Raw genomic sequence first — 24,382 nt, 5'->3', positions numbered from 1 at the left:
TCGGGCTGCAACAATAAATATGCTACCCAAATTCCATGGGTTTGAAAGTGAACAACCCTACATTCATCTAAATAAATTCATGACAATTTGTCAAACTTTCAAAAATCAAAATTTAGATGAAGAAAGTGTAAAATTGAGATTGTTCCCAATGACCTTAGAGGATCGAGCCGCGGCATGGCTATATTCTCTAGCCCCAAATTCCATCACAACATGGGAACAACTATCTAAGAAGTTCATGGCAAAATTTTACCCCATGATTAAAACAGAAAAAATTAAGGATGCCATAAGAACTTTTAGAGAAAAATCTGAAGAGAAATTTTTTCAAACTTGGGAACGATTCCATGACTTGTTGGTCAAATGCCCACACCATGGGCTTGATAAGGCTGATCTGGCCCACTTCTTTTATAAAGGACTAACTCCGGCACATAGAAACATGATTGAGTCCAAGCACAAGGATAGGTTCATGAACCAAACCCCAGATCAAGCCTATGAATTTCTTGTTAACTTTGCTGAAAATGCCCAAAATTGGAGTAGCTATGGTGAGGAATTAAATAGAGATAAGTTCGGATCTAGAAAATCAGGTAATTATGAAATAAAAACAGACCCAGAACTCAAAAATGTCATGTCCAATCTAGTGAATGGGATGAACAATTTAAGTAAAAAGTTTGATGCTTTCACTGTTTTCTCTAGTTCCAGTTCATACAAAGAGTCAAATCCCATCATGAAAGTGGAACACGAGCCACAGGGTTTATGTATCTTGTGTAACAGTTCTGAGCATCTAGTGGAGTGCTGCCTTAATCTGCCCACCATAAAGGCCGAGCAAGCAAATGCTCTAAATTCATATAGTGCCTTTAAGAAGCCCACTCCTAACTCGTTCAGCCCAGTTTACCACCCTGATAATAGGTTCCACCCAAATTTCTCATACAAGCAGAATGAACCTATTCAGCATCAAGGTGGTCCACCAGGTTTTCAAAACAACTTTTTCAGGATAAGTCCATCACAAATGAACCAACCATTGGTTCCATCTGTACCTCCTTATAATGCCCCTATCACAGCAACCTTCACCATTAGAAACCATGATGGCTAATATGATGAAACAACAACAAGATTTTATCAAGCAACAACAACAGACCAATACAGCCCAAGCCCAGACTAACCAATTCCATGCTCAAGCGATTGTAAAACTTGAGGTTAGTCTAAGCCAAATAGCAAACTCTCTAGGGGATAGAAAGAAAGGTGAACTACCTAGTCAACTAGTGCCTAACCCTAGTAGAAAACAAAATCAAGGTCAGAGAGGTCAGTACCAAACCGATTCTAATGGAAATCTGACCTATGAAGTCCAGGCAATTACCACTTTAAGGTCTGGCAAGCAAGTGGAAGGGGTCAAGCATTCTGAGGAAGGGGTCAAGCATGCGCCCCTTAGTTATGTTCCCCTTATGAGCATAGATCGTCATCAGCCGACTGTTCTTCATCGGACTCTTCCAAAACCATTCTTAGATAATGGTTAAAAAAAATGAATCCACATTTTGTCTGGCTGAAGACATAAAACTTAGCGCTCTTGGGAGGCAACCCAACATGTAAATATTATAAAAAAAAATTTACTAACATGCAGGTTTGGGGTTTTTTTTTTTACCCCAATTGTCAATTTACCTACCCATATCAGGTAACTTCTCCTCTATCCTATTACTGCTTTAAATCTTCTTTAACATTGAGGACAATGTTAGATTTAGGTATGGGGGTGAGAATATTTTTGATTTTTTATGCTAAAAAAAAAATAAAATTAAAATTTTTAAAAAAAAGGAGTTCAAATTTTTAACTCAAACTCTAATCTTTTTGGCTGTACAAACTAGGAATTGTTTTGACAATAGCTTTAAGTTAAGGAATATGATAGCAGTTCTAGCTTGAGTTTTCGTCCCACCTATCTTCTGCTAACATGATATAAGATGATTTAGCACCAACACGTAAGCACATGAATAGTGGGGTATGTATACTTGCAACTAATATGAATACTTTTAATCTTTGGGATAATTTAAAGTTATATGTGTGATGAACACCCTAATCAAAAAAAAAAGAAGAAAAAAAAGAAAAATAAAATAAAAAAAATAATGAGTTTATTTTAAGTCTTCTCACTGAGTAACCGGGCCTCTTGCCTGGCAAGCAGCGAGTGTTCGCGTAAAAAGGTGAGGATGATTGAGATTAAACTTTGAGTGACTAATTTAACCTTGAAGCCTAGTTAACTTAAGTTATTAAGCCTGTTAGGGTGTCTACACCTAGTGCCCTGAGCCATCTGGATTGGGAGTCATTGGCCTAGCACTCGCTACATGGGTCAGCTAGAAAGCTTAATAAGGGTAGATATTGCACAAGTCATTCTTCTTAGCATTCAGTCTGATAAATAAAAAATAAAATAAATAAATAAATAAATAAATATGGGGTATTCATTACCATTTAACTCTAGAAAGTCTTAAAAATTAGAGTGATCATGTTGGAAGTAAGTGAAAGCCACTCATTTATATGATACTATCTTGCACCTCACTACATTCTTGACTTCTTAGCAGATAGATGGGGAGTAATAGAACTTGAGTTAGAGTCTGCTTAAATATGATAGTAATAAGTCTTTATTGTCCTTGCAATTCTAAGTTCATACAGTAATACTTGTTCAAATTTCGAGTTAAAAATTGAAAATCCCTGACTGATGAAGTTTGTGGGTAACTTTACTGCAAACCCTCACGAGACAACACTCATCCACTAGGGTAACCTAAGGGTTTAAAGGCTTGTTGCACGTGCTAAGTGCAATCGTGACTCCCTACGAAAATGGGTACATATATTAGTTTGTGTATTTAGCTTCAATTTAAAAAAAAAAGAAGGAAAAAGTCATAAGTTAGACTACATCTTTTTGTGCCCTAATTTTATCATTTGCTTGTTAATTGCTAGAGACTAGCAATAAGCTAGTTGGGGGGTGTGATGAGAGCACAAAAGTGCAACCTACATGTCACTAAAATTAGTATTATTGCTAACGGATAATAATAAATTCACTAGATTAGTATTATATTTGGGTTTGACACAGATTATCATAAATTAGAGATAAAATGCACATTAAGTACAAATTTGACTTCAGAAGGATCCCTTCCCAGATCCGACCTGGTTGAAGATCGGGTCGGGTCCGAGTTGGGGTTGGGTCCAAATCTGGTCCAATTTCTTTGTGCTTTTGGGAAAGAATTTTGGGCAAATCTAATTTGGCCATATCATAACTATGAGGTGCTGGGTGACCCATGACTTAAAAGATTTGTAGTTGACCTCCAGTCAGAACAGATGACCCGTGACGAACTCAGTCCGTCCGTCTACAAGCCAAATTTCATATCACACTATTTTTTTTTATCTATATGACTAATTGGATGGAACTTGGTATCTCCCGGCTCTCATCTCAGGAGGGCAAAGAAAGTCCCAGACCTTCTTCCAAAATCTAATTCCATTGCAGAAACTGGCACATGACCCATATTCAGTTCAACGTTCCAGCAAGGCGTGATCACGCCACCATCCCGCTCGTCCCAGTTTCATTCCATATCAGCCTATCTCCCTCAAATCTCCAGCTTCATCCGTGCAGGGGAGAAGGAATGATCCCAAGCGCCCGTCCGCATTCATCCGGCGATCCCGCATCTGTCCGTGGGCCAAAGAAGAAGATGGATCTTCTTCCATCCGTGAAGCACTCCTCCAGCTCATCCCGCAGCTCCTCCCTCCTTCCGCTTCATCAATCCCGGCGATCCCGCACGGCGTTCAGACCCTCTTCCGGATTCCCAGCGTCTCAGCCCTCTCCCGTGGATCCACGTTTTCCCCTCTTCCGTGATGCTAGCAGTGGTCCCGCAGCGTGTCTCCACCGTGTCTCTAGCCGTCTGCGACCAAATCCCCGCACCTCAGCCCGCGCCTCCCTCCTTCCGTTTCCAAATCTCAGCCTCCCAGCATCTCGGACGACCCTCTTCCCCGATTCCAGCGATCCCACGCCCATCAATCATTCCGTGATCAACGTCCCAGCCAAGAGCCGCGTCTGCCCTCTCCTTCTGCCCATAACGCTTGCTGTGGCGATCTATAAGAGGGGGAGGTTGAGGAGAGCTCAAGGGGGGGTGGAGGTGGTGGCCGGCGGGTCCAAAGAAAAGAGAAGGAAAACAGAGCATTGCTCTGTTCTTGGGGGGAAGAAAGGAATAAAAAAAAAATTATATCTTATGTTGAGTTCTACCGTGGGAGAGAAAGGGAGAGAAAGGGAGAGAAAATAAAATTTTCTTTTATTTTATTTTATTTTTATTTGCAGAAGAAATAAACTTTAGGCTTCATCTTCAGTTTTTCATTACTTTTTGTAATCATTCCTTTTTATGAAATCAATCAATTTTCTTTCATGCAATCCATGGTCTAGGTTCAGTTTAATTTCTATTTTTTTAATGCAATCTTTTAATTTTTCTTTTATGCAATACATGTCTAAGTGTTAATTTAATATTTTACAATTTATTATATGCATTCTAGAATTCTTAATTTTAAGATAACCTTGGAATGAATCTTTGCAGTTTGATTGACGATTTTAATTTATATTCTGTCTTTAGAAATCGACTTCTACTCTACATCAAATTTCAATTGCAAATTTTCTTTCTTTCCTTTGTTTATTTTCAAATAGAAAACATTCTCTAATAGACTGGAGAATCATTCCACATCACCGAAGTAATGTTTTTCCTTTATCATTCAAAAATCGGTTTCAAATCCGAGTGAACGTTCTAATTTTTATGCAACTCCAATCGCCTCCCTGTGGATCGACCTCTTACAACCGCTATTCTTCGAGTAGGAAAGGTAAGAGTAAAATTAAATTAAACTTTGTTTGTCGGTTCTAACAACGATCTGTTTAGCATATTTTTAGTTAGACAGGAATCGAACGAACACTTTCTAAAGACTAGTCTGTAAGGAGACATACCCAAAGGTGTCTTGAAAGCTGTCCTATAGGCCCAAAGTGCATCATCTAACTTATTCGCCCAATCCTTTCTTGAACTGCTCACAGTTTTCTCCAAAATTAGCTTCAATTCCCTATTTGCAAGTTCCACTTGCCCATTTGTTTGAGGATGATAGGCAAGTGCCACCTTATGAGTAACCCCATATTTTTTCAACAAAGCCTCAAATGACCGGTTACAAAAATGGGAGCCTTCATCACTAATAATAGCTCTCGACACACCGAATCTTGAAAAAATATTTTTCTTCACAATTTTCATCACCACCCGAGAGTCATTAGTCTGAGTTGCAATAGCTTCAACCCATTTAGACACATAATCCACTGCTACCAGGATGTACTGATTGTTGAAGGAAGAAGGAAATGGGCTCATGAAATCAATTTTCCATAAATCAAACAGTTCAACCTCCAAGATATTGGTCAAGGGCATCTCATTCTTTTTCGAAATGTTGCCAACTCTCTGACATCTATCACACATGCTCACATATTGTTTAGTATCTTGATATATGGTCGGCCAGCAAAAACCAGACTGCCATACCTTTGCAACTGTCTTGGAGGTACTGAAATATCCACCACACTCCAAGGAATGGTAATGGTCAAGTATATCCTGCATCTCATCTTGGGGCACACATCTTCTAATCATCCCATCTGCACAATGTTTATAGAGTAGCAGTTCTTCCCAAAAATAATGCTTCAAATCCCACAAAAACTTTTTCTTCGGATGATAGCTCAAATCAGGGGGAACAATGCCACTCACCAAATAGTTCACCAAATCAACATACCAGAGGATGACTGAAACTACCAACAACTGCTCATCTGGAAAGCTTTCATTAATAGGCACCTCATCTGCTCTTGACTGCCCCTCTAATCTAGACAAGTGATCTGCCACCACATTCTCCATGCCTCTCTTGGTCTCGAATCTCAAGATCAAATTCTTGAAGCAACAGCACCCACTGAATGAAACGCGGTTTGGCATCTTTCTTTTTCAGCAAGTACTTGATTGCTGAATGGTCCGTATATACGATCACCTTGGAACCTACAAGATAAGATCAAAACTTATCAAAAGCAAACACAACAACAAGCAATTCTTTTTCAGTAGTTTCATAATTCAACTGTGCATTATTTAAAACTCTACTAGCATAATATGTAACATGCAACTTCCTATCTTTTCTCTGGCCGAGAACAACGCCCAAAGCGAAATCACTAGCATCACACATTAGCTCAAAAGGCAAACTCCAATCTAGGGCTGCCATAATTGGTGCTGACACCAACTCTTGCTTCAACCTGTTAAAAACATTCAAACAGTTCTTATCAAAATCAAACACAACATCCTTATTCAACAGATTACAAAGAGGTTTAGAAATTTTAGAGAAATCCTTAATAAAATGCTGGTAAAATTCTGTGTGACCAAGAAAACTTCAAACTCCCTTAACATTTATTTGTAGGTGGTGGCAATTTTTCAATAATTTCTATTTTTGCTCGGTCTACCTCAAGGCCTCTTGCTGAAATTTTGTGGCCTAAAACAATACCTTCCTGCACCATAAAATGACATTTCTCCCAATTCAAGACCAAATTGGTCTCCTCACAGCGCTGCAAAACTTGAGACAAGTTATCTAAACAACTATCAAAAGAAGTTCAAAAACAGAAAAATCATCCATGAAAACCTCCATGATCTTTTCAACAAAATCAGAGAAAATAGCCATCATGCAATGTTGGAATGTAGCAGGTGCATTACACAAACCAAAAGGCATCTTATGAAATGCAAAATACCATAAGGATAAGTGAAGGTAGTCTTTTCTTGATCTTCGGGCGATATAGAAATCTGGTTATACCCTGAATAACCATCTAGAAAACAGTAATACGCATACCTAGCAAGTCTCTCAAGCACCTGATCAAGAAAAGGTAAAGGAAAATGATCCTTACGGGTAACAGTATTAAATTTTCTATAATCTATGCAGACTTTCCACCTAGTTACTGTCCTAGTAGGAATTAATTCATTATTTTCATTATGCACCACAATCATCCCACCCTTTTTAGGTACTACCTGCACTGGACTAATCCATGAACTATCATATATAGGATAAATAATCCCTGCATCTAACCATTTAAGAACTTCAGCCCTAACTACTTCTTTCATGTTAGGATTTAACCGTCTCTAATTTTCAACAATAAGTTTATGGTTATCCTCCATTAAAATTCTATGCATACACAATGAAGGGCTAATTCCTCTAAGGTCTGATATAGTCCATCCCATGGCTTTTTTTCTCAATCTCAAAATACGTATCAATTTGTCAAGTTGCTCATCAGACAAAGAAGCACTCACAATCACAGGCAAAGTATTATTCTCACCTAAAAATGCATACCTGAGATGTAAGGATAATGGCTTCAACTCCAGAACTGGTGCTTGCACATTAGAAGGGGGAGCGGGTGGCTTACTTTTGTCGATATCCTCAAAATGAATACCTCTCTTCTTCGGCTTAGGATATGTAGCCTCTAATGCACACGCCACTTTAGCAACCTCTAGATTATCATCTTTACTTGTCCCTGCACTCACTAAACTAGTCTCAAGAGGTTCTTTAGTATTTTCAGCCCTAAAAATCTCTCTGGTCGACTCATCTACAACATCAACTCGAAAAACATGATCAGTAAAAGAAGGATATTTAGTAGCTTCAAATAAATTAAACTCTACCTCTTCTTCACCAACCTTCAGAGTCAACCTACCATTCTTAATATCTATGATAGCTCTAACTGTGGCTAGAAAGGGTTGGCCTAAAATGATAAGGATCTCGGTGTCTTCTTCCATCTCCAAAATAATAAAATCAACTAGAATGATAAACTTCTTTACCTTGATCAGCATATTCTCAAGAACACCCAAAAGATATTTGACCGATCGATCAACTAGCTGCAAAGAGATGGTAGTAGGCTTTAACGCCTTCAATCCAAGCTTCCTAGATATAGATAAAGGCATTAGTGAAACACTAGCACCTAAATCACACAAAGCTCTATTAAAATCAACATCACCTATAGTACAAGAAATAGAAAAACTTTCTGGATCTCTTAGCTTTGGTGGAAGCTTATTCTGGATAATGGCACTGCATTCCTCCGTCAAGGCAATAGTCACGAAATCTTTCAATTTCCTCTTCTTAGACATGATCTCTTTTAAAAATTTTGTGTATGCAGGAATTTGTGCTAAGGTGTCTGCAAAAGGAATATTAATGTGAAGCTGCCTAAATACTTTCAAAAATTTCTTAAACTGTTGATCAATTTTATTCTGCTTAAGCCTTTGAGGAAAAGAAATGGGAGGAACATAAGGTTCGACTGGTGGTAGTGGGGATGGTGTCTTGGTTAGGTCCTCAACTTCTTTACCGACCTTTTTGCTCACCTCTTCATAGTCTACTTCATCACCAACTACAGTCTCACCACTTACCTGACCAAGTTGCTTACCACTTCTCAAGGTGACTGCGTTGCAATGCTCCTTCAGATTGATCTCTGTCTTGCTAGGCAAATTACCCTGTCCACGAGAAATGATGGAATTGGCTACCTGCCCCAATTGCATCTCCACATTTCTAATGGAACTCGCCAACTGTTCAACCTTTGCTTCTAGTCTCTCAAATCTCTCTGAACTGGCATTGGCTAACTTCTCAATAGCTATCTCGCAAGACTGTTTACTTTCTGGTTGGGATAGTCTTGGTTGAAAACTAGGAGGATGATGAGGTCTAGAACTTCTACCTTGGTTACCTTGATCTTTCCATGAAAAGTTGGGATGATTCCTCCAGCCTGGGTTGTATGTGCTGGAATAAGGGCTGTTCTGCTGCTGCTGCCTGTTATAATTAGACACAAATTGAACCTGCATAAAATCAGAACTCATGTGAGCTCCTCCACAGCAATCACAACTCAATATAGGACTAGAAATGGAATTCACATTACCTAGCTTACCGAACATTTTTACCAGAGAATCAACTTTGGCATTCAACATGTTTATGCCATCTACATCATACATACCTGAAACTTTCTTAGGCATACCTTTTTCATTAGACCACTGATAATTGTTAGAGGCCATTTCTTCTAACAACTCATATGCCTCTTCTATTGACTTACTCATTAAAGTACCTCCTGCAGCTGCATCTATGGTAATCCTAACTGAATGTGTTAATTCATTATAGAAAGTTTGTACAATCAGCCAGTCAGGAAGACCATGATGTGGACACTTCCTCTGCAAATCCTTAAACCTCTCCCAGACTTCATACAAAGATTCACCATCAAATTGAGCAAAATTGGTAATATCATTTCTAAGTTTGGCGGTCTTACCTGGGGAAAAATACTCACTCAGAAAAGCTTTTGACAAGGCATTCCAGGTGGTAAAAAAGTTAGGCGCTTTGGAATTCAACCAGGCCGTGGCTTCATCCTGTAGAGAAAATGGAAAAAGTCGGAGTCGAATAGCATCATCACTAACTCCATTCATCTTGATTGTATCACAAATCTCCAAGAAATTGGCAAGGTGTGTATGTGGAGCCTCAGCAGGTCCTCCACCAAACTGCTCCTGCTGCACCATCTGGATGAGACCAGGCTTAATCTCAAAAATATTAGCATTTACTGTAGGTCTCACAATACTGGGTTGAGCACCATTGATATTCGGCACGGCATAGTCACTCAACAACCTTTTATTCTGGTTATCTTGGTTATCTGCCATGGCTACTGCTTATTTTTGCTTTAGCTCTAATCTTCGTTGTTTCCTTAATGCTCATAGGGTTCTTTCATTTTCTGGATCAAAAGGCTCAATTAGCTCACTGTTTCGTGGCATACACTAAATAGAGAAAATATAAAAAAAGAACAAAACAGTCTAAATTAATGCAGAAAATTATTTGTATTGATATTAAAAACAATCCTCCCCGGCAATGGCACCAAAAACATGATAGTCCCTAGACTCTACCACAAGTGCATGGGTCATGACAAGTAGAACAGGGTAAAAAGAGTATCATTTCCACAAGGAGGTGATTCAAGTACCAATTTAAAAATTTTCTATATTATTTAGACGATCCCAAATTGATGTGACTGACTGCAATTTCTTAACCTGAAAAATCAAATATGAAAGGTTCCTAGGGCTTGGATTTCATCAATTGAATTCCTTCAATGAATTTAAATCTAATTGTTAATATTGTGCTAATTACAATGACCAAATCCCTTTTTTTTATGTGATATCCTCTTTTAAGGCATAACACCTATACCTATATTAATCCTATGTCTACTTTCATGATCATAGAAATTAATATAAATTCATTATGATCTATAAAATTCTTGAATATAGGTCACAAGGGTGTGCATTTATTTCTAAACTACACTGCCAATGTTTGATAAATTCACCAACTAATATTGAACTTCAACTTTCGTTACTTCATTCAACATCTTAAGCATGCAATTCATGGCCAGTAAATTACAAGAATAAAAACCGAAATCATCAAATTGCAATTAACAAAAGATATTCAATACAACCATACTCAATTCATATCAAAAATTCAATGACTATGTCCTGGCCCTAGGATAAGAAAACTAGCAAATCAAAACTAATAAATCAATCCAATTATTTCTCAAACATAAATTCGCATTCAACATCCTAATAACAATTCAGCAAACAAAAAAAAAATATCAGAGAAAGGAAAAGAACTCTGTATTTGCAAAAATTCTCCATTCCATTCTTTCTTCCAGAATTCCAGCTTTTTCTTCCTAGAATTCCTAGCTTTTCTTTCTCTCGGAATTCCAGATTCTCTGAGTTTTTTCTTCCTTATCTCCTTCCATTCCCGTCGTATCTGCTGGCCCTCTTCTTCTCCCAACTATTTTTTCTTTATCTCCTTCCATTCCCATCATATTTGCTGGCCCTCTTCTTCTCCCAACCGATTCTCCTTTTTTTTTGAATTTTGAAATAGATTTCCCCCATATCTATTGGCTGAAATTCGAAATTCTAGGCTGATTTTATGACTCGACTTTCAGCTAGATTTAGAGCACCAAAATGATAAAATCTGGAGTCAGACCCTTACAAAAGTTTTATATCTTGTTCTCAACTTTCCAACGCACCTAGGCTTGCTTTCTTCTGACATACATAACTCCAGATACAAGCTGAAAACCGAAACAGGGTTTGGGCTACAGTAAAATTCTGGATAGATTCGGACTTCTCTATTTCGGCTAAGTTTTGGACTTCAAAACGGCAGAACTTGGTTTTGTGATCTTCATAAAAGTTTTAGGTCTACATCTTATCTTTCCATCAAGCTAAACAACATATGAAATGAAGGTCTGTAGCTCCAGTTAGAACCCAAAAACCGAACAGTATTCTGGGTTGACTAGACCCGCCCAAATTCTACCGAATTCAATAATTAAACACCTGCAAAATACCAAGAATTTTTAAGAATTAAATAAATATAAAAGACACCTAAATTCTAAACAAATGAGCTAAGAACATACAAAACACTTTAAAACAAAACAATTAAGACTAAAAAAATTTGTGAAATAAATTTCCACATCGAAAAGCCAAAAGAAGATCAGTCTAGACCTTCATCTTCAAAACCTTGAACCTAGACTGACCTTAGACTGAACCTAACCTGAGCTTAGACTGAAACCCATGTTTTCAAAACTTAACCTTGTACTATGCTGAGTTTCATATTTATTTGGCATACTTGTATGCTGACTGATACCAATTGATAAAAATTATAATCTTCTGATGTACTTCATTTACCCAATGCAATGAATGATTACCTTTCTTGAAATATATGTCTTTATTGGTTTATATACTGCTCTGATACATATTGCATCTGATACATATCAAAACCTTTAATTAATCCTTCATGTTGGTATCAGATATTCTTTTTAGCTTTCTTCCTTTTGTTGATGACAAAAAGGAAGAGAAATATGAAAAGAATTTTAGTCTGAGAAATGAGAAATGAAAAATATGAAAAGAATTCTAATCTGAGAAATGAGAAATAAGAAATGTGAAAAGAATTCATAATACAAATCTCTACACTAAAGATAATATACAGGGGAAGATTTAAATTATAATGATACTGCACTATCAAAAATTTAAGAAGAAAAAGAAGAACAAGAACTCTACATAATTCAAATATTTGTAATTGATAGGGGGAGACTTTTCTCCTTAATTTGTTGAAATTATGCATATATCTCTGAATGTCATATTTGCTCTGAACTTTATTATAAAATTCTTATAATTGCTGTAAAATTTATTGCAAAATTTTTTTTAACTCAATGATTTTGTCATCATCAAAAAGAGGGAAATTGTCAACCCTAAAGAATGAATTTTGATGATTACAAAACACTTGAAATGATATTGTGTACTAATGACATTGGCTTAATTGTGAAGTTTTATAAGTCAAGAAAAATCAGAAGAAATAAAGCATAAGTTCTTCGCAAACATCTCATTGGACATGTTCTGAAAGAAAATGATCTTAACTAATCCATGGAGACCAAAGATGAAGTCTAAAGTTTTCTCTTTGAAAAACTTGAGTCAACCCCTAAGCAAAAAGGACAAGTTTAAGTTGATTTTGGTATGTTTTACTCAAGCAGCACAGTCAATTAGTTGACCCCCGCAAAACATGAGTCAACCCTTGTGTAGTTCAAATTAGATATAAAGCTTTTATCGCCTGAGACAAAGTCTGAAGAGTCGATCCTTGTTCAAAATGAGTCGACCTCCAAAATTGAAGAATCGACCCTTGCGTTTGAAGAGTCGACCCCTGCTCAGTCTCAACGTCAGCCGAAAAACTATAGTATGAGTCGACCCTTGCATTTAAAGAGATGACTCCTGATGAAGATGAGCCGACCTTTAAGGATAAAGAGTCGACCCTTTGAAGATATCATAGCATAAGCCTTCTCAACATCTTGAAGTGCCGATTCAGAATGAACATAAGTCGACCCTTAAGTTACATGAGTCGACCCTTGTACTGCTGGGACCACAACAGGAAGCTTTGAACGACTTTTGTCTTCTTCTGTAACAGAAAAAGATTCTCATCGAATGGGAAGAAAGAAATTCAAATCCCGCCGAAGAATTTGTCTATAAATACGAGAAAACCTCAGAATGAAAACAACAAGAAAAGAGAAAAGATTCTATTGAAACAAAAGGTTTCAACTGAGAAAAAGAGAAGAAAAAGCTTAACAGTTCATCATCCTCACCGGCATTCCATCTGAAATCTTCTTCCATGAGAAAATCAGTCGAAGCTTCTCACTGCATCGAGAAGAGCAGCTGTTTAAGCATTGGAACATCCTTCCACAGCCAACCTCTTCATCAGCTTCAGTCTTCATTTTTATTGTTTCACTTTTTATATTCTGAAGCTTTACATTTTTTGGTTACAACATTCTTTTAGTTGGATTAATTGTTGCTGTAACAGTTTCATTGATTTGAAATTTGTAAAGACTCTTCCAAGCCTCGATTGAAAGTTGCTGAATCGGAAATATTCAGCAAGGAAAAAATTTTTGGTTGGTTTATCTGAAAACCAACTGGGTTGTTTGTGAGCCCGGAAAAACAAACGGTGAAAAGTTTTTGGTTGGTTTGTCTGAAAACCAACTGAGTTGTTTGTGAGCCCAGGAAAACAAATGGTGTAAAGTTTTTGGTTGGTTTATCTGAAAACCAACTGGGTTTGTTTGTGATCCCGGAAAACAAAAGGTTTTCGGTTGGTTGCCTGGAAAAACCAACTAGGTTTTGATTGTAAGCCCGAAAAACAATCAGGCTGTAATCTGCTGGGTTATAGTAAAATCTCAAGCAAGGCTTAAGGAGTGGACGTAGGTGCTGGGAGTGCACCGAACCACTATAAACCTTGGTGTTTGTGATTATGGTTTTTCTCTCTTCCTCTCCTTTGCATATCATATTCCTGATTGCTTTCCTCATTTTGTTCACTATCGTATTTGTACAATCATATTTCCGCTGCTAAATCTATAGGATAACCGTAATTTATACTTGACATTATCGATTATGTTGCGGCTTACCATTCAGGCTCGACATGTGGTGGACTTCCACCAGCGGCGGGAATTGGAGTTTCGCGTGGTTGCCGAGCAAGGCATGTTTTCCTTCTTCTATCAGCATGTCGGGAGATCCGTTATGGTCGGAGAGGGTGGTGGCCGGCCTTTCCTCCCTCAAGGTGATTGCCTCGGTGACACCGGTGGCAATAGAGGTGGAGAAAGGTGGCATGATCGACCATGTGCGATCATTGAGTCAGGTCTCCGATTTGTTGGGCTCCTAATGGGGGGACGAGGGCATTGGGAAGGTGGTTGAAGTTCTCCCTCTTTATCCCTCTCTCTTTTTCTCTCCCCTTGGGGGATCCAATAGCTGTCGAAAAGAATTTCTAGTGGTGAGGCAGGACACACACGAGAGGGGACAAAGGGTGATTGGTGGTGGTGGTGTTAGCATGAAGAGGAGGAGAACATCCCTCCCCGGCCTCTTGGAGCCATGCTTGGTTGGACAGGTGGCTATGATGCTGTATATTGGGGAATGGAGAGTAGTGAGGGCCGTGCGAGGCCAATAAAGTATGGTGAGGATGGAGGAAGTGGCGTGTGTTCCTCTTTGTATTCCAAACAAAGGGACGGTTGATCTTTATACTCGACATATGGCATGCCATATGCCTAACATGTGGCACGCTGATTGTCTGACATCACACATATATCATATATGCATGCATATATGCATGCATTCATGCATATGCATATATATATATATATATATATATATATATATATATATATATATATATATATATATATATATATATATATATATATATATATATATATATATATATATATATATATATATATAGTTGTATGGGCTGAGCTAAACTTGAAGAAATCTCCATTCAGATCCAATCAGATCTAGATCAAACGATGAGGGTCTCACTTGGTGATCTGGACTATTGGATATGATCTACTATCCCTAAACTAGTTATATATTAAAAAATCTTATAATTTAAAGACTCCTAGCTTGTGCATTAAATGGTCAAAAAAAAAATGTATTATTTTATGTTATTTAAACTGTCCAAATTTTTGACTACTTGATGCAAAAGTTAGATATCTTTGAATTCCATAATTTTTTAATGTGTAAGTAATTTACAAATAGTAAAATATATCCAAAAATTCAAATCATTAATACCGCATTGCCATCGTTCAATCTAGATGTGATCGAATTAAAGTAGAGATCTACTCAAGTGTAACTAAGTCCAGATCTTTATGTACAAATATGTACATACATAATGTGTATGTATATATATATAATTTAATTTTGATGTATAAACTTAGTTTTGATTTTAAGAATAGAAGCGAGAGAGAGAGAGAGAGAGAGAGAGAGAGAGAGAGAGAGAGAGAACGAAACGGTTGCTTGAGGAGCATGCATGGCCTGCAATGGGCTCGATAAGAAAGTGGATAGTGAATCCGTATGACTGCATGATCACCAAAAACTTCCGTGCAGTCACATGGATTTCTTTTGGGACTTTTTGGATTGACAACCTGACAAGCACTGGTCAAAGAATAGGTTCTGTGTGGGTAGGACTTTGAGGTTTTGCTCAATTACCCCTTCGACTACATATTCCCATTCACAAAGTCACCTTGTTTTCAAGTCTTCAATTTTCAAGAGGGTGGTTCTCCAAGAAATGCAGATGACATGCAGTTGATCATTGCATAAACTTTCTACATGGCAATCCAAATGCAAGCTTCGGCAAGTTGAATGGAGAGTAGATGCGTGCATTTTGTTTACCCATGAAGAAAGTTTCTTAAGTACAATTGCTCAAGTTAGAATGTTAATGATGAAAAATAGGCATATGGTCCGCCTGCATAAGAGTTTCACAATTTTTCCTTTTTTATCCTCTTAATAAAATTATTTTTTATATTTTATTGTTGGTTCTCCCGTGCACGATTTTTTATAATATGAAAAAGAGTGCATACGTAGAATGGTCATATTCTGTGTACATTTTTATAGAGCATATGGTTAAACTACTCAAGGCCAGGAAGATTATTAATTTTTATGGTTCTGTCATTAATGCAAAATCTGTATTTAATATCAAATTTTTTTAGAGCAATTCTGATATGGTTCACAAACTTATAATTATTGAAAATTTCTGTGGAATAATAGAAGAAGAATATGTAGTTGGTTGATTGGATGCGTAACTTCCTACTTTTAAGTGTTGCTTGTGTATAAAATTATTTATAGCAATTAAGAATACTGTTTTCTTCATTTTCTCTTGTTTGATGTTTTTTTTTTCTCATGATGATGACAGTTATCTTCATTTTCTCATGATCATCATTATTTAGGAACAGCCAGTCTAGCTGTCACATTATACCTACCTCAATAATTCCTTCAACGGCTCCGCCCTTTGGCTTAGAGTGATGAAGTGTTAACCCAAAGATTTACATGAAAAAAAAAGATAACCAATCCCTGCTGGATCTTGCCCGTTTTCATGGAGTCTTTCTCCTATCTAAATAATGACATTAAAATATCCAAATCTAAGTAAATGAGTGCTTCCACCAAGCTATTCCCGAACTCAACGACATGCTCCAGTACTCTAACAATGGTTTAGCCTCAATACCGGAATTGTATTTCAAATAGATTTTCACCTTTTTCTCCATTTTTTTTCCTTAACATATGAAGGAGATGCAAGGTTTCGCGAGAACCCTTGGTCATCATCAAAAGGAGTCAAAAAGTTATAGGAGTACCTTAGCAAACTAGAGAAAACTATCACTGAAGCGACAAAAATAACCATTGATGAAATAGTTTACAACTTTACAAACACGTCCAAAATACAAGTCAAATGCAAATTACAACATCAACCAAGATAGGAGAGATGTCTCGATCAGTCTGTCATGACAAGGCCTCCAACCTGCTTGCGATGATTCATCTTCTGAAAAGGCATCTATTACACCATTGTAATCACTTGTCATAGCAATGTGTTGCACTCCTTGACATCTGAATGATTACATTTAGAATATAATCCTAGTCGCAGGAAATGAATCTCGTGCAACAGTTTGCAAGGGCCAACAACTTTTTTGGAGCAAAAAGCATCCTCATCTCGAACTCTGAAAGCAGATGGATTTGGAATTACTTTTCTTAGTGTTTTGTTTCTCTTAAGCGGATGAGTACGTTATTTACAACCAATTAAAATTTTGTTTGTAGGTTTTTTTGATTAGTCCCATTAATTTGTTGATGAGTTAAGATTTGTCATGCGATTAGCGATTGTAGTCATAGTACTATATAGCATTAAAATTTTAATACTTTCTAAGAATTGATCTCTTATCTATTGTTATTTCCTCATGAATTCTTCAACAAGATGAACGCATGCATGCATGCATGCATGCATTTAGAATGATTGAAAGATCATTGAGAATCAATGAAAAAACCCTAAAGGGTCAGAAGAATACACCTAAAATTTCATGAAAGAATCCAAAGATAAAATAGAAGAAATATTATGACAAGTTAAAAGAGTAAATCCTATAAGTTATCAAAGAAAGCATAAAAGTCACAAGGTAATTAAAGAAGGCATCGAATCTCATTTGATGTCATCTATTGAGATCTCCCAATCTGATCACCTCCTCTAATATTTATGGAGAGAAATCTTATTAATTTCCCTCATGAAAAACTATTTTTGAGCAGTTATATCGAGTGCAAATTACCAGTTGCACGGTTGTTTTTGCAAGTGTTTTTTTTCTACATGATGCTGCTTGTTCTCCTCTTGAAAAAAGCTATCTGTTGCTTCCAGATCATCCAAATAAATAATCAAAATACAAGTTAAAATTTTGTTAGATAGAATTAACTAATAAACAAGTTAATAATCTACACAACAGAAAAACTAGTTAGCTTTAGCTAGTCAATCAGTGAATGGAACTACACAAATAGGTTGTTGTCAGGATCACCTGACCTACTATAGGCTGCTTCAACCACCTCAAGGAGGTCTAAATAGGTTTTCAGAGCAACATCTGCCACGTAACTTTTATTTATCTTTTATGAAAATAAAGGAATTAGGACCCTGCAATCCGGAATTCTTAGTATTTTTTATAATTTTACTTAGAAAGATTGGAGTTGGTTAGGTTGAAAAAAAAATTTCTGTCCAATTGCATTAATTTCAATGGTATATTAAAAAATTTGTTAACTTTTATGTTCGAACCTTTAAAAAAAGTTCTCTCCCTTTTTTTAGATCTCCTGGCAACCAAACATAGTCTATATTTTTCTTTTGGTCAAGACTTGATATGGAGATATATGAGGTCAATTAAAGTTGGCCCTATTTTTTATATACATCTAGTTAACCTTCTCGACATATCTAGTTATCTACTTAGAGAATAAAATAACCATCATCTACCTCTAAATGAAGTATCAAATCACAAATTGCAACAAACTATGTTGCACATATTGGCCTCCAAGAGTTGGTTAGCAAGTTTCTTGAGTAAATTAAAGAGCCTAACACTATTTCTACAAATATTCTATGTGTATTAATTGTGTGTATTTGTTGTTCAAAGAAATTGAAAGAAAGTGTTTTGCATCAAAAATAATATCATTGCAAGTTTGCAACTAGCTAAGCTCGCTAGACTATTGCTGACATTCCATATAAGGTAATATTCGGCATGATACTTTGCATTAGATTGCTATCTAACTATGACAAAATAAATCATCCACGCGTATCCAATAGTCTATCCACAATTGCTTATCCGTAGTTGTGATATCTATTACTGTATTTCTACTACTTACTCCTGTTGCTGTGGACATATGATAACAAGGAAAATATCATATCCATCTAATAAACAATTTCATGCATAACTTCAGTTCTCCGGGACAAGATCCTGGCCTTTTCTGTTATATTGTGTATGGACAAGAATTGTTAGCGTTTGCATGTAATTACAAAAAAAGTGATTTTTTTCCCATGTCAAAACCTAATTGGAATGGCTGGGCGTTGCAATGTTTTCCCTTTTTCTGAAAAAGGAAGCAATTTCTTTTGTCCTAATGTTGAAGTGTCATGGGTCATGGCAGTTTGTGTGCAAACTATTTTTTCCTTATTGAGTTAATCACTTCGTAGAAAATTTTGACTTTTAGGTATTATTCAAAAATCGACTAGAGAGCTATCTAATAGAAACCATCTTATAATATACAACTCAGAACCATACCTAAAAAGATCAGCTAAAAGATATTAGTTAGATTCCTTAGCCTTGTATAAATATTCAAAATCTATCAAATATACAGCCCATATGAGATTAAATACGCATATGCATGGGTCGTTACATACTCTCACTAGGTAAAAATTCTAATTCCATTTATCATAACTCAAAACCTCATCCAAAAAAACTAATCATAATGTATATATTATTTAGATTTCATAGCCCTATAAAAATACTCAAGATCTACCTGCCGATGAGAGACTAAACATACGTTCTTACAAATTATCGCATGTAACAATCAATTTATTGTTTCTTTATAAAAGAAGTAATCGGGTCTCCTTGGGATGCATGCATGAGATTTGGATAACACCATATTCCAAAATTTTGGAAATGCCAGAGTCTCCATTCTCTCCTCCAGCCCCTACAATCCTCATTTTGCGTCCACACGAGGATATCCAATGGACAGGGGTTATTCCCACAAAAAATTTCCCAAAATGGAAATCTTATTCAAAGGCGTTACTCCTTGTGTAGGGTACCACGGTTGGTTCCACAATGGTTATGAATTTATGATGGGACCATCCAATGCTTGTACCAAATGGCTCTTGGTGTATCTTACACCCTCTCAGGTATTCGATTCACTCTTTTATATTTTGGCCTTTCCCCTCGTCTAGTCTTGCATTGAATTGATGATTCCTACCCTCCAACCACCCACATATATATATTCCAAGTTCCAGTCCACACTCCAGCCTGAAAAGTTGAAGGTGATGTCCCATGGATTCATATGGGCCAATATGGTCAAGAATATGTTCTATATTTATCCTAGGGATCTATTCACTAGATCTCATCTCAAACTCTGGGTAGGTACCACATGTCTTCCTACCCTCTAGTACATAGGAAGCACTGTTACTAGCTAGGTCCAGACCAGCCTAGGGATGCAAGGTGGATCACAAGACACCAAATAGAATCTATGTTCATCTGACCTGGACCCTATGTTTTGGCTTATGCATATAGTGGGTTGTAATTAGCCTCAACTTGAAGTGGGGAATAAATGAGTTGGGCAACCAGAGAAGAACCCCTCTCTTTTTGTTTTTAGTTTTTGGGTTCAGTTAGTTATGTTTAATTTAGTCTTCGCTCCTTGGGTACTAGTGCAGGTGATAAAATGATGTAACAATGAGTTGGTTTCATGTCTCGGTCTCACCCCTATTCAGGTTGGATTTTCTCTATCACAATTTTCTTAAAAAAATTATTGTCTTGACCTAATTAACTTCTCATACTATATAGTTACTCGTTACCGCTACCATTATAATTGAAATATGGTTTAATTTAGATTAAGCTTCGCTATTTCAAGAGTTGAAATGTTGTACTTTGTATAAGTTATAATATTTTGTAGCATTGCAACAATTAGGTAAAAAAATACAAGAATGTTTGACAAGATATATCCCTTAGCACTACCATGTTGGAAAGGGTCCTGAAAAGAAAAGGTAATATTAGAGGTAATGTTCTGGTTGCATCAGTTAGGAATAAGGCACTTAACAAGTGAAGCATGCTAATCATGCACCAGGATAGTAGCAGTGGGCCAAGGGTGAAGAAGCAGTAGTAGAAGCAACAGTAACAATAGCACCAACTGCAGAAGAAGCAGCAGTCGCAGTAACATTAGCCGTGGAAGAAGTAGCAGTCGCAATAACAATAGCAGTAAAAGTAATAGTACTAGTAATAATAGTAGTAAAAATAGCAGCAGCACCGGCAGCACCAGTATAGCAGCAACAGCACCACCACCACCAATAGCGGCAGCACCAATAGCAGCAATAGTAACAATAGTAGTAGTAGTAGCAGCAGTAGCAGCTGTAGTAGCAATAGTAGTATCAATAATAATTATATTTTTATTGTTGCTGCTATTGTTATTGTTATTGACAGAAGTTGCAGTAGAAATAGTAGTAGCAACAGCAGTAGAAACATTAACAGTCGGAGTAGCAGCAGTAGCAACAATAGTAGTAGTAGAAGTAGTACTAGCAGTAGTAGTAGCATTTATTATTATTATTATTATTGTTGTTATTATTATTATTATTAGGCATAAGACTAATTAGAGGACTTGTTACTATTTACCTACTTTTATCTACAACAAATGGTAGTAACAACAACAACAAGCTGTTTGGTGAAGAAAGATTAATATGGCTAGCAAGGTTACAATAGGTTCAAGTGGATCAAAACACATTGCTGTAAAGTGAAATGCACTTCCATTGTGTTTTTATGTAAAAATTCAGTAAGAAAGTCTTAACTGGTCCCATAAGTTGTTATTTGTGCAATTTTTTTTTTTTTTTTTTGAAGGATTCCTATGCAATTTATATTGTTAGTTCTGCATGCAGACCAAATTCATCTAAAGACACAACTTAAGAGAAATTACAAATCCATAACAAGTCTCAAACCATCAGACTATGGTTCAGACTATCCTCAGCCTCCCAAATTTATACATCAGAAAGCCAAACAGCACAAAACATTGAATAAGCTTAGATTGTTAGCCAACATCAAAGTCCACCCACACCGTATGGTAGGAAACAAGAACTACAGAATTCCAGGTCAAAGCAGCAGTTTCCTTTTACTAGCTCAAACAAGTACCAGTGCAACATTGTGGTCTTCATAACATTTTGGCCACATCTGAAGGCCTCTCTTCCTGGCCTTCTCCAAGATATCATGGCCATATCCGGAGTCCTTTCCCTCTTTTTCTTCTGCAAATCTAACACTCAGGAAACCACATCCCATTTCCCCTTGTGATAGATTACGTTACCCTCCCTCGGAAACTAGTTTGGTCCCTCCTCTGGCTTCATAACATTTTGGCCACATCTGAAGCCCTCTCTCCCTTTCGTTTCAGCAAACTTAACACCCGGGAAGCCACATCCCATCTCCCAAGGTGACAGGTAAAGCTTCCCTCAGAACCCGCAACTCCATAAGTCCTTTGCTCTCACCTTCGTACTGCGTAGAAGAAAAAGTAAAGCCAGGTGCTGTGGGTGCGCAGACCCAACAATAGGGACAGCCCAAACCATATGGGGGTCCCACCCATTCAATGTCAGATGGTTCGCCTTCCAAGATCACAGAGGACTGGTCTCCCTCATAATGCCTTGATCGATAGGCTTGTGATTATACGAACCGAATGAAAGGATGGTGGTGATCATGATGCCATAATTATTTATGGTAGTTTCACCCTTCTAATGCACCCATTAGTAGTAGTAATAATAATAATAATAAATATTATATTATTTAGAAATACAAATAAATCAAAATAATCATAAATAATAATACATTATCTGGCGAGATAGACCGAATCAACCCGCAAATAAATTTCGGTGCAAATTTTATACCATAGATTGATTTCAATGAACCAAGATTTATTACAATGTTTGAGGCTCCAATGTATCGAATCTTAATTTTTATTATTTTTATGTTATATTTGTTTGATTTGGAAAAATTTTCGATTATCATAGTTTTGGAAAGTTAAATTTTAACTAGAATTGAGCCTCATGATTTTGCTAAAGTTTTTCAATTTTGAGTGATTTTACTACTTTTTATACATTATTTAGAGAAGATAGACCGAATCAAGTCACGAGTAAATTTTGATATACGGAAGCAAAAATTGCAAATTTTATACCATGGGTTGATTTCGAGGAACCAACTTTAAGTAGAAAGCCTAAGACATTCACTGTGTCGAATCTTAATTTTTATTATTTTTATGTCATATTTGGTTGATTTGAGAAAAAATTGCTATTATCGTAGTTTTGGAAGGTTGAATTACAACTAGAATCAAGCCTCATGATTGTGCTAGGGTTTTTCAATTTTGAGTGATTTTATTATTTTTTATAAATTAATACTAGAGTATTATATAAGTAAGGAAAAGATAATGTTTTTCTTTCTGTTCTTTGAGGCAACAATATGCAGTCTCTTTTTTCTGTATGATTCTGCTATGCAAGATTAAGTGTAATTATTTAGAAAAAGACCTGTAACATAAGCCGTCAGTCATCAAATTGGTTTAAGTTTGGGTGAAAATATATGATGGGCTTTGTTTCTTTGGATAGCATGGAGGCAATAAGAAATTCAGTCCTGTTAGACGGCGGAAATCACGCTGCCTGAGCTCTAGCTGTCAAGCACTTTGTGTGAGTTCCATTTCAAATCCAAATGCATTTATATTCCAAAATAAACAACTAAGGCCCTGTTTGGAAGAGCTGTTGGCAGTAGAGCTGCTAGAAGTAGAGCTGTTGGAAGTAGAGCTGTCTGAAGTAGAGCTGTTATAAAAAGCTGTTCGCTGTTTGGTAACTACATTCGTAAAGTGCTGTGGTACTTTGTTTTGTGTTTGGTAAACAAACTGAGAAAGTACTTTTATATGACAAAATTACCATAAAGGACATTGCATAATATTATACAACAGAACATAATAAAACATAACATAAATTAATACATAAATATACGATATAGTATAATATTATTGTAAACAAAATAATATTATGTTAATATAGCATAATAGTAATATAATTATTAGAGTAAATTAATATTTGGTAATATAACATAATATTAAATTATTTAACATAACATATTAATGTATTATGATATAATGTAATATATATTACATTTATAGTATAATACAATAATAAAAGTATAAAATATTATAATTATTAGTATAAATTAATTTCTCATAATATAACATAATATTAAATTATTTAAAATAACATATCAATGTATTATAATGTAATGTAATATAATACAATATTTATAGTATAATACAATAATAAAGGTATAAAATATTATAATTATTATTATAAATTAATTTTCCATAATATAACATAATATTAAATTATTTAAAATATGGGCATTTTTAGGTTTATAAAGGGACAAACTATGTAATTATATTATTTTAATATGGACATTTTTGTCAAAAATACAGCTTTTCGAAAAAGCTGAAACAGCTTCCTCCCAAAAGCTCCAAATTGGAGCTTCCTCCCAAAAGCTGTTTTCAGCTTCCCGCAAAAGCTGAAACAGCTTTTTGAAAAATTTACCAAACACAGTTTTTCATCTAAAAGTACTTTTGGAGGGCCAGAAAGTGCTCTCTGGCCCTCCAAAAGCTCCCCCAAACAGGGCCTAAGTCGGCCAGCCATTTTTCCGGAATTAGCTACTTGATCATGCACACCTAACATCACAGTAACCTAGGCAATTTTTGGTTTAACTTCCCTAACATCACATGAACTTAAGATTAATGGGATATGAATTATAAAAGATGCTTAAAATATTCTTTTTTATGTATAT

General features: G+C 36.1%; 1 protein-coding gene and 2 non-coding genes across 3 annotated transcripts; 1 reads left to right on the top strand and 2 right to left on the bottom strand.

Annotated features, from left to right (window-relative positions):
• Positions 1 to 268: 268 nt before the first annotated feature.
• Positions 269 to 375, bottom strand: LOC149750904 (small nucleolar RNA R71). The gene has a single exon (XR_016399052.1). It is a non-coding gene; the product is annotated as a small nucleolar RNA R71 (small nucleolar RNA).
• Positions 376 to 7,133: 6,758 nt separating this feature from the next.
• Positions 7,134 to 9,668, bottom strand: LOC149750903 (uncharacterized). Its single transcript, XM_089928547.1, has one exon. The coding sequence runs from the start codon at positions 9,666 to 9,668 to the stop codon at positions 7,134 to 7,136; it is 2,535 nt and encodes an 844-aa protein (XP_089784673.1).
• On the top strand, positions 9,169 to 9,275 carry LOC120112669 (small nucleolar RNA R71). Its single transcript, XR_005514244.3, has one exon. It is a non-coding gene; the product is annotated as a small nucleolar RNA R71 (small nucleolar RNA).
• Positions 9,669 to 24,382: the final 14,714 nt, after the last annotated feature.

The sequence above is a fragment of the Phoenix dactylifera genome, chromosome 18 (assembly GCF_051530095.1).
Source record: "Phoenix dactylifera cultivar Ajwa chromosome 18, Ajwa_hap1_PhDact_Kaust_v1.1, whole genome shotgun sequence".
NCBI lineage: Eukaryota > Viridiplantae > Streptophyta > Magnoliopsida > Arecales > Arecaceae > Phoenix > Phoenix dactylifera.
Note: the sequence above shows the minus strand (reverse complement) of the source record. Positions and strands in the feature narration are given on the sequence as shown.

Bases quoted from the DNA above. Each gene is read 5' to 3' on its own strand.
- LOC149750903 (XM_089928547.1), bottom strand. From the start codon at position 9,668: ATGGCAGATAACCAAGATAACCAGAATAAAAGGTTGTTGAGTGACTAT.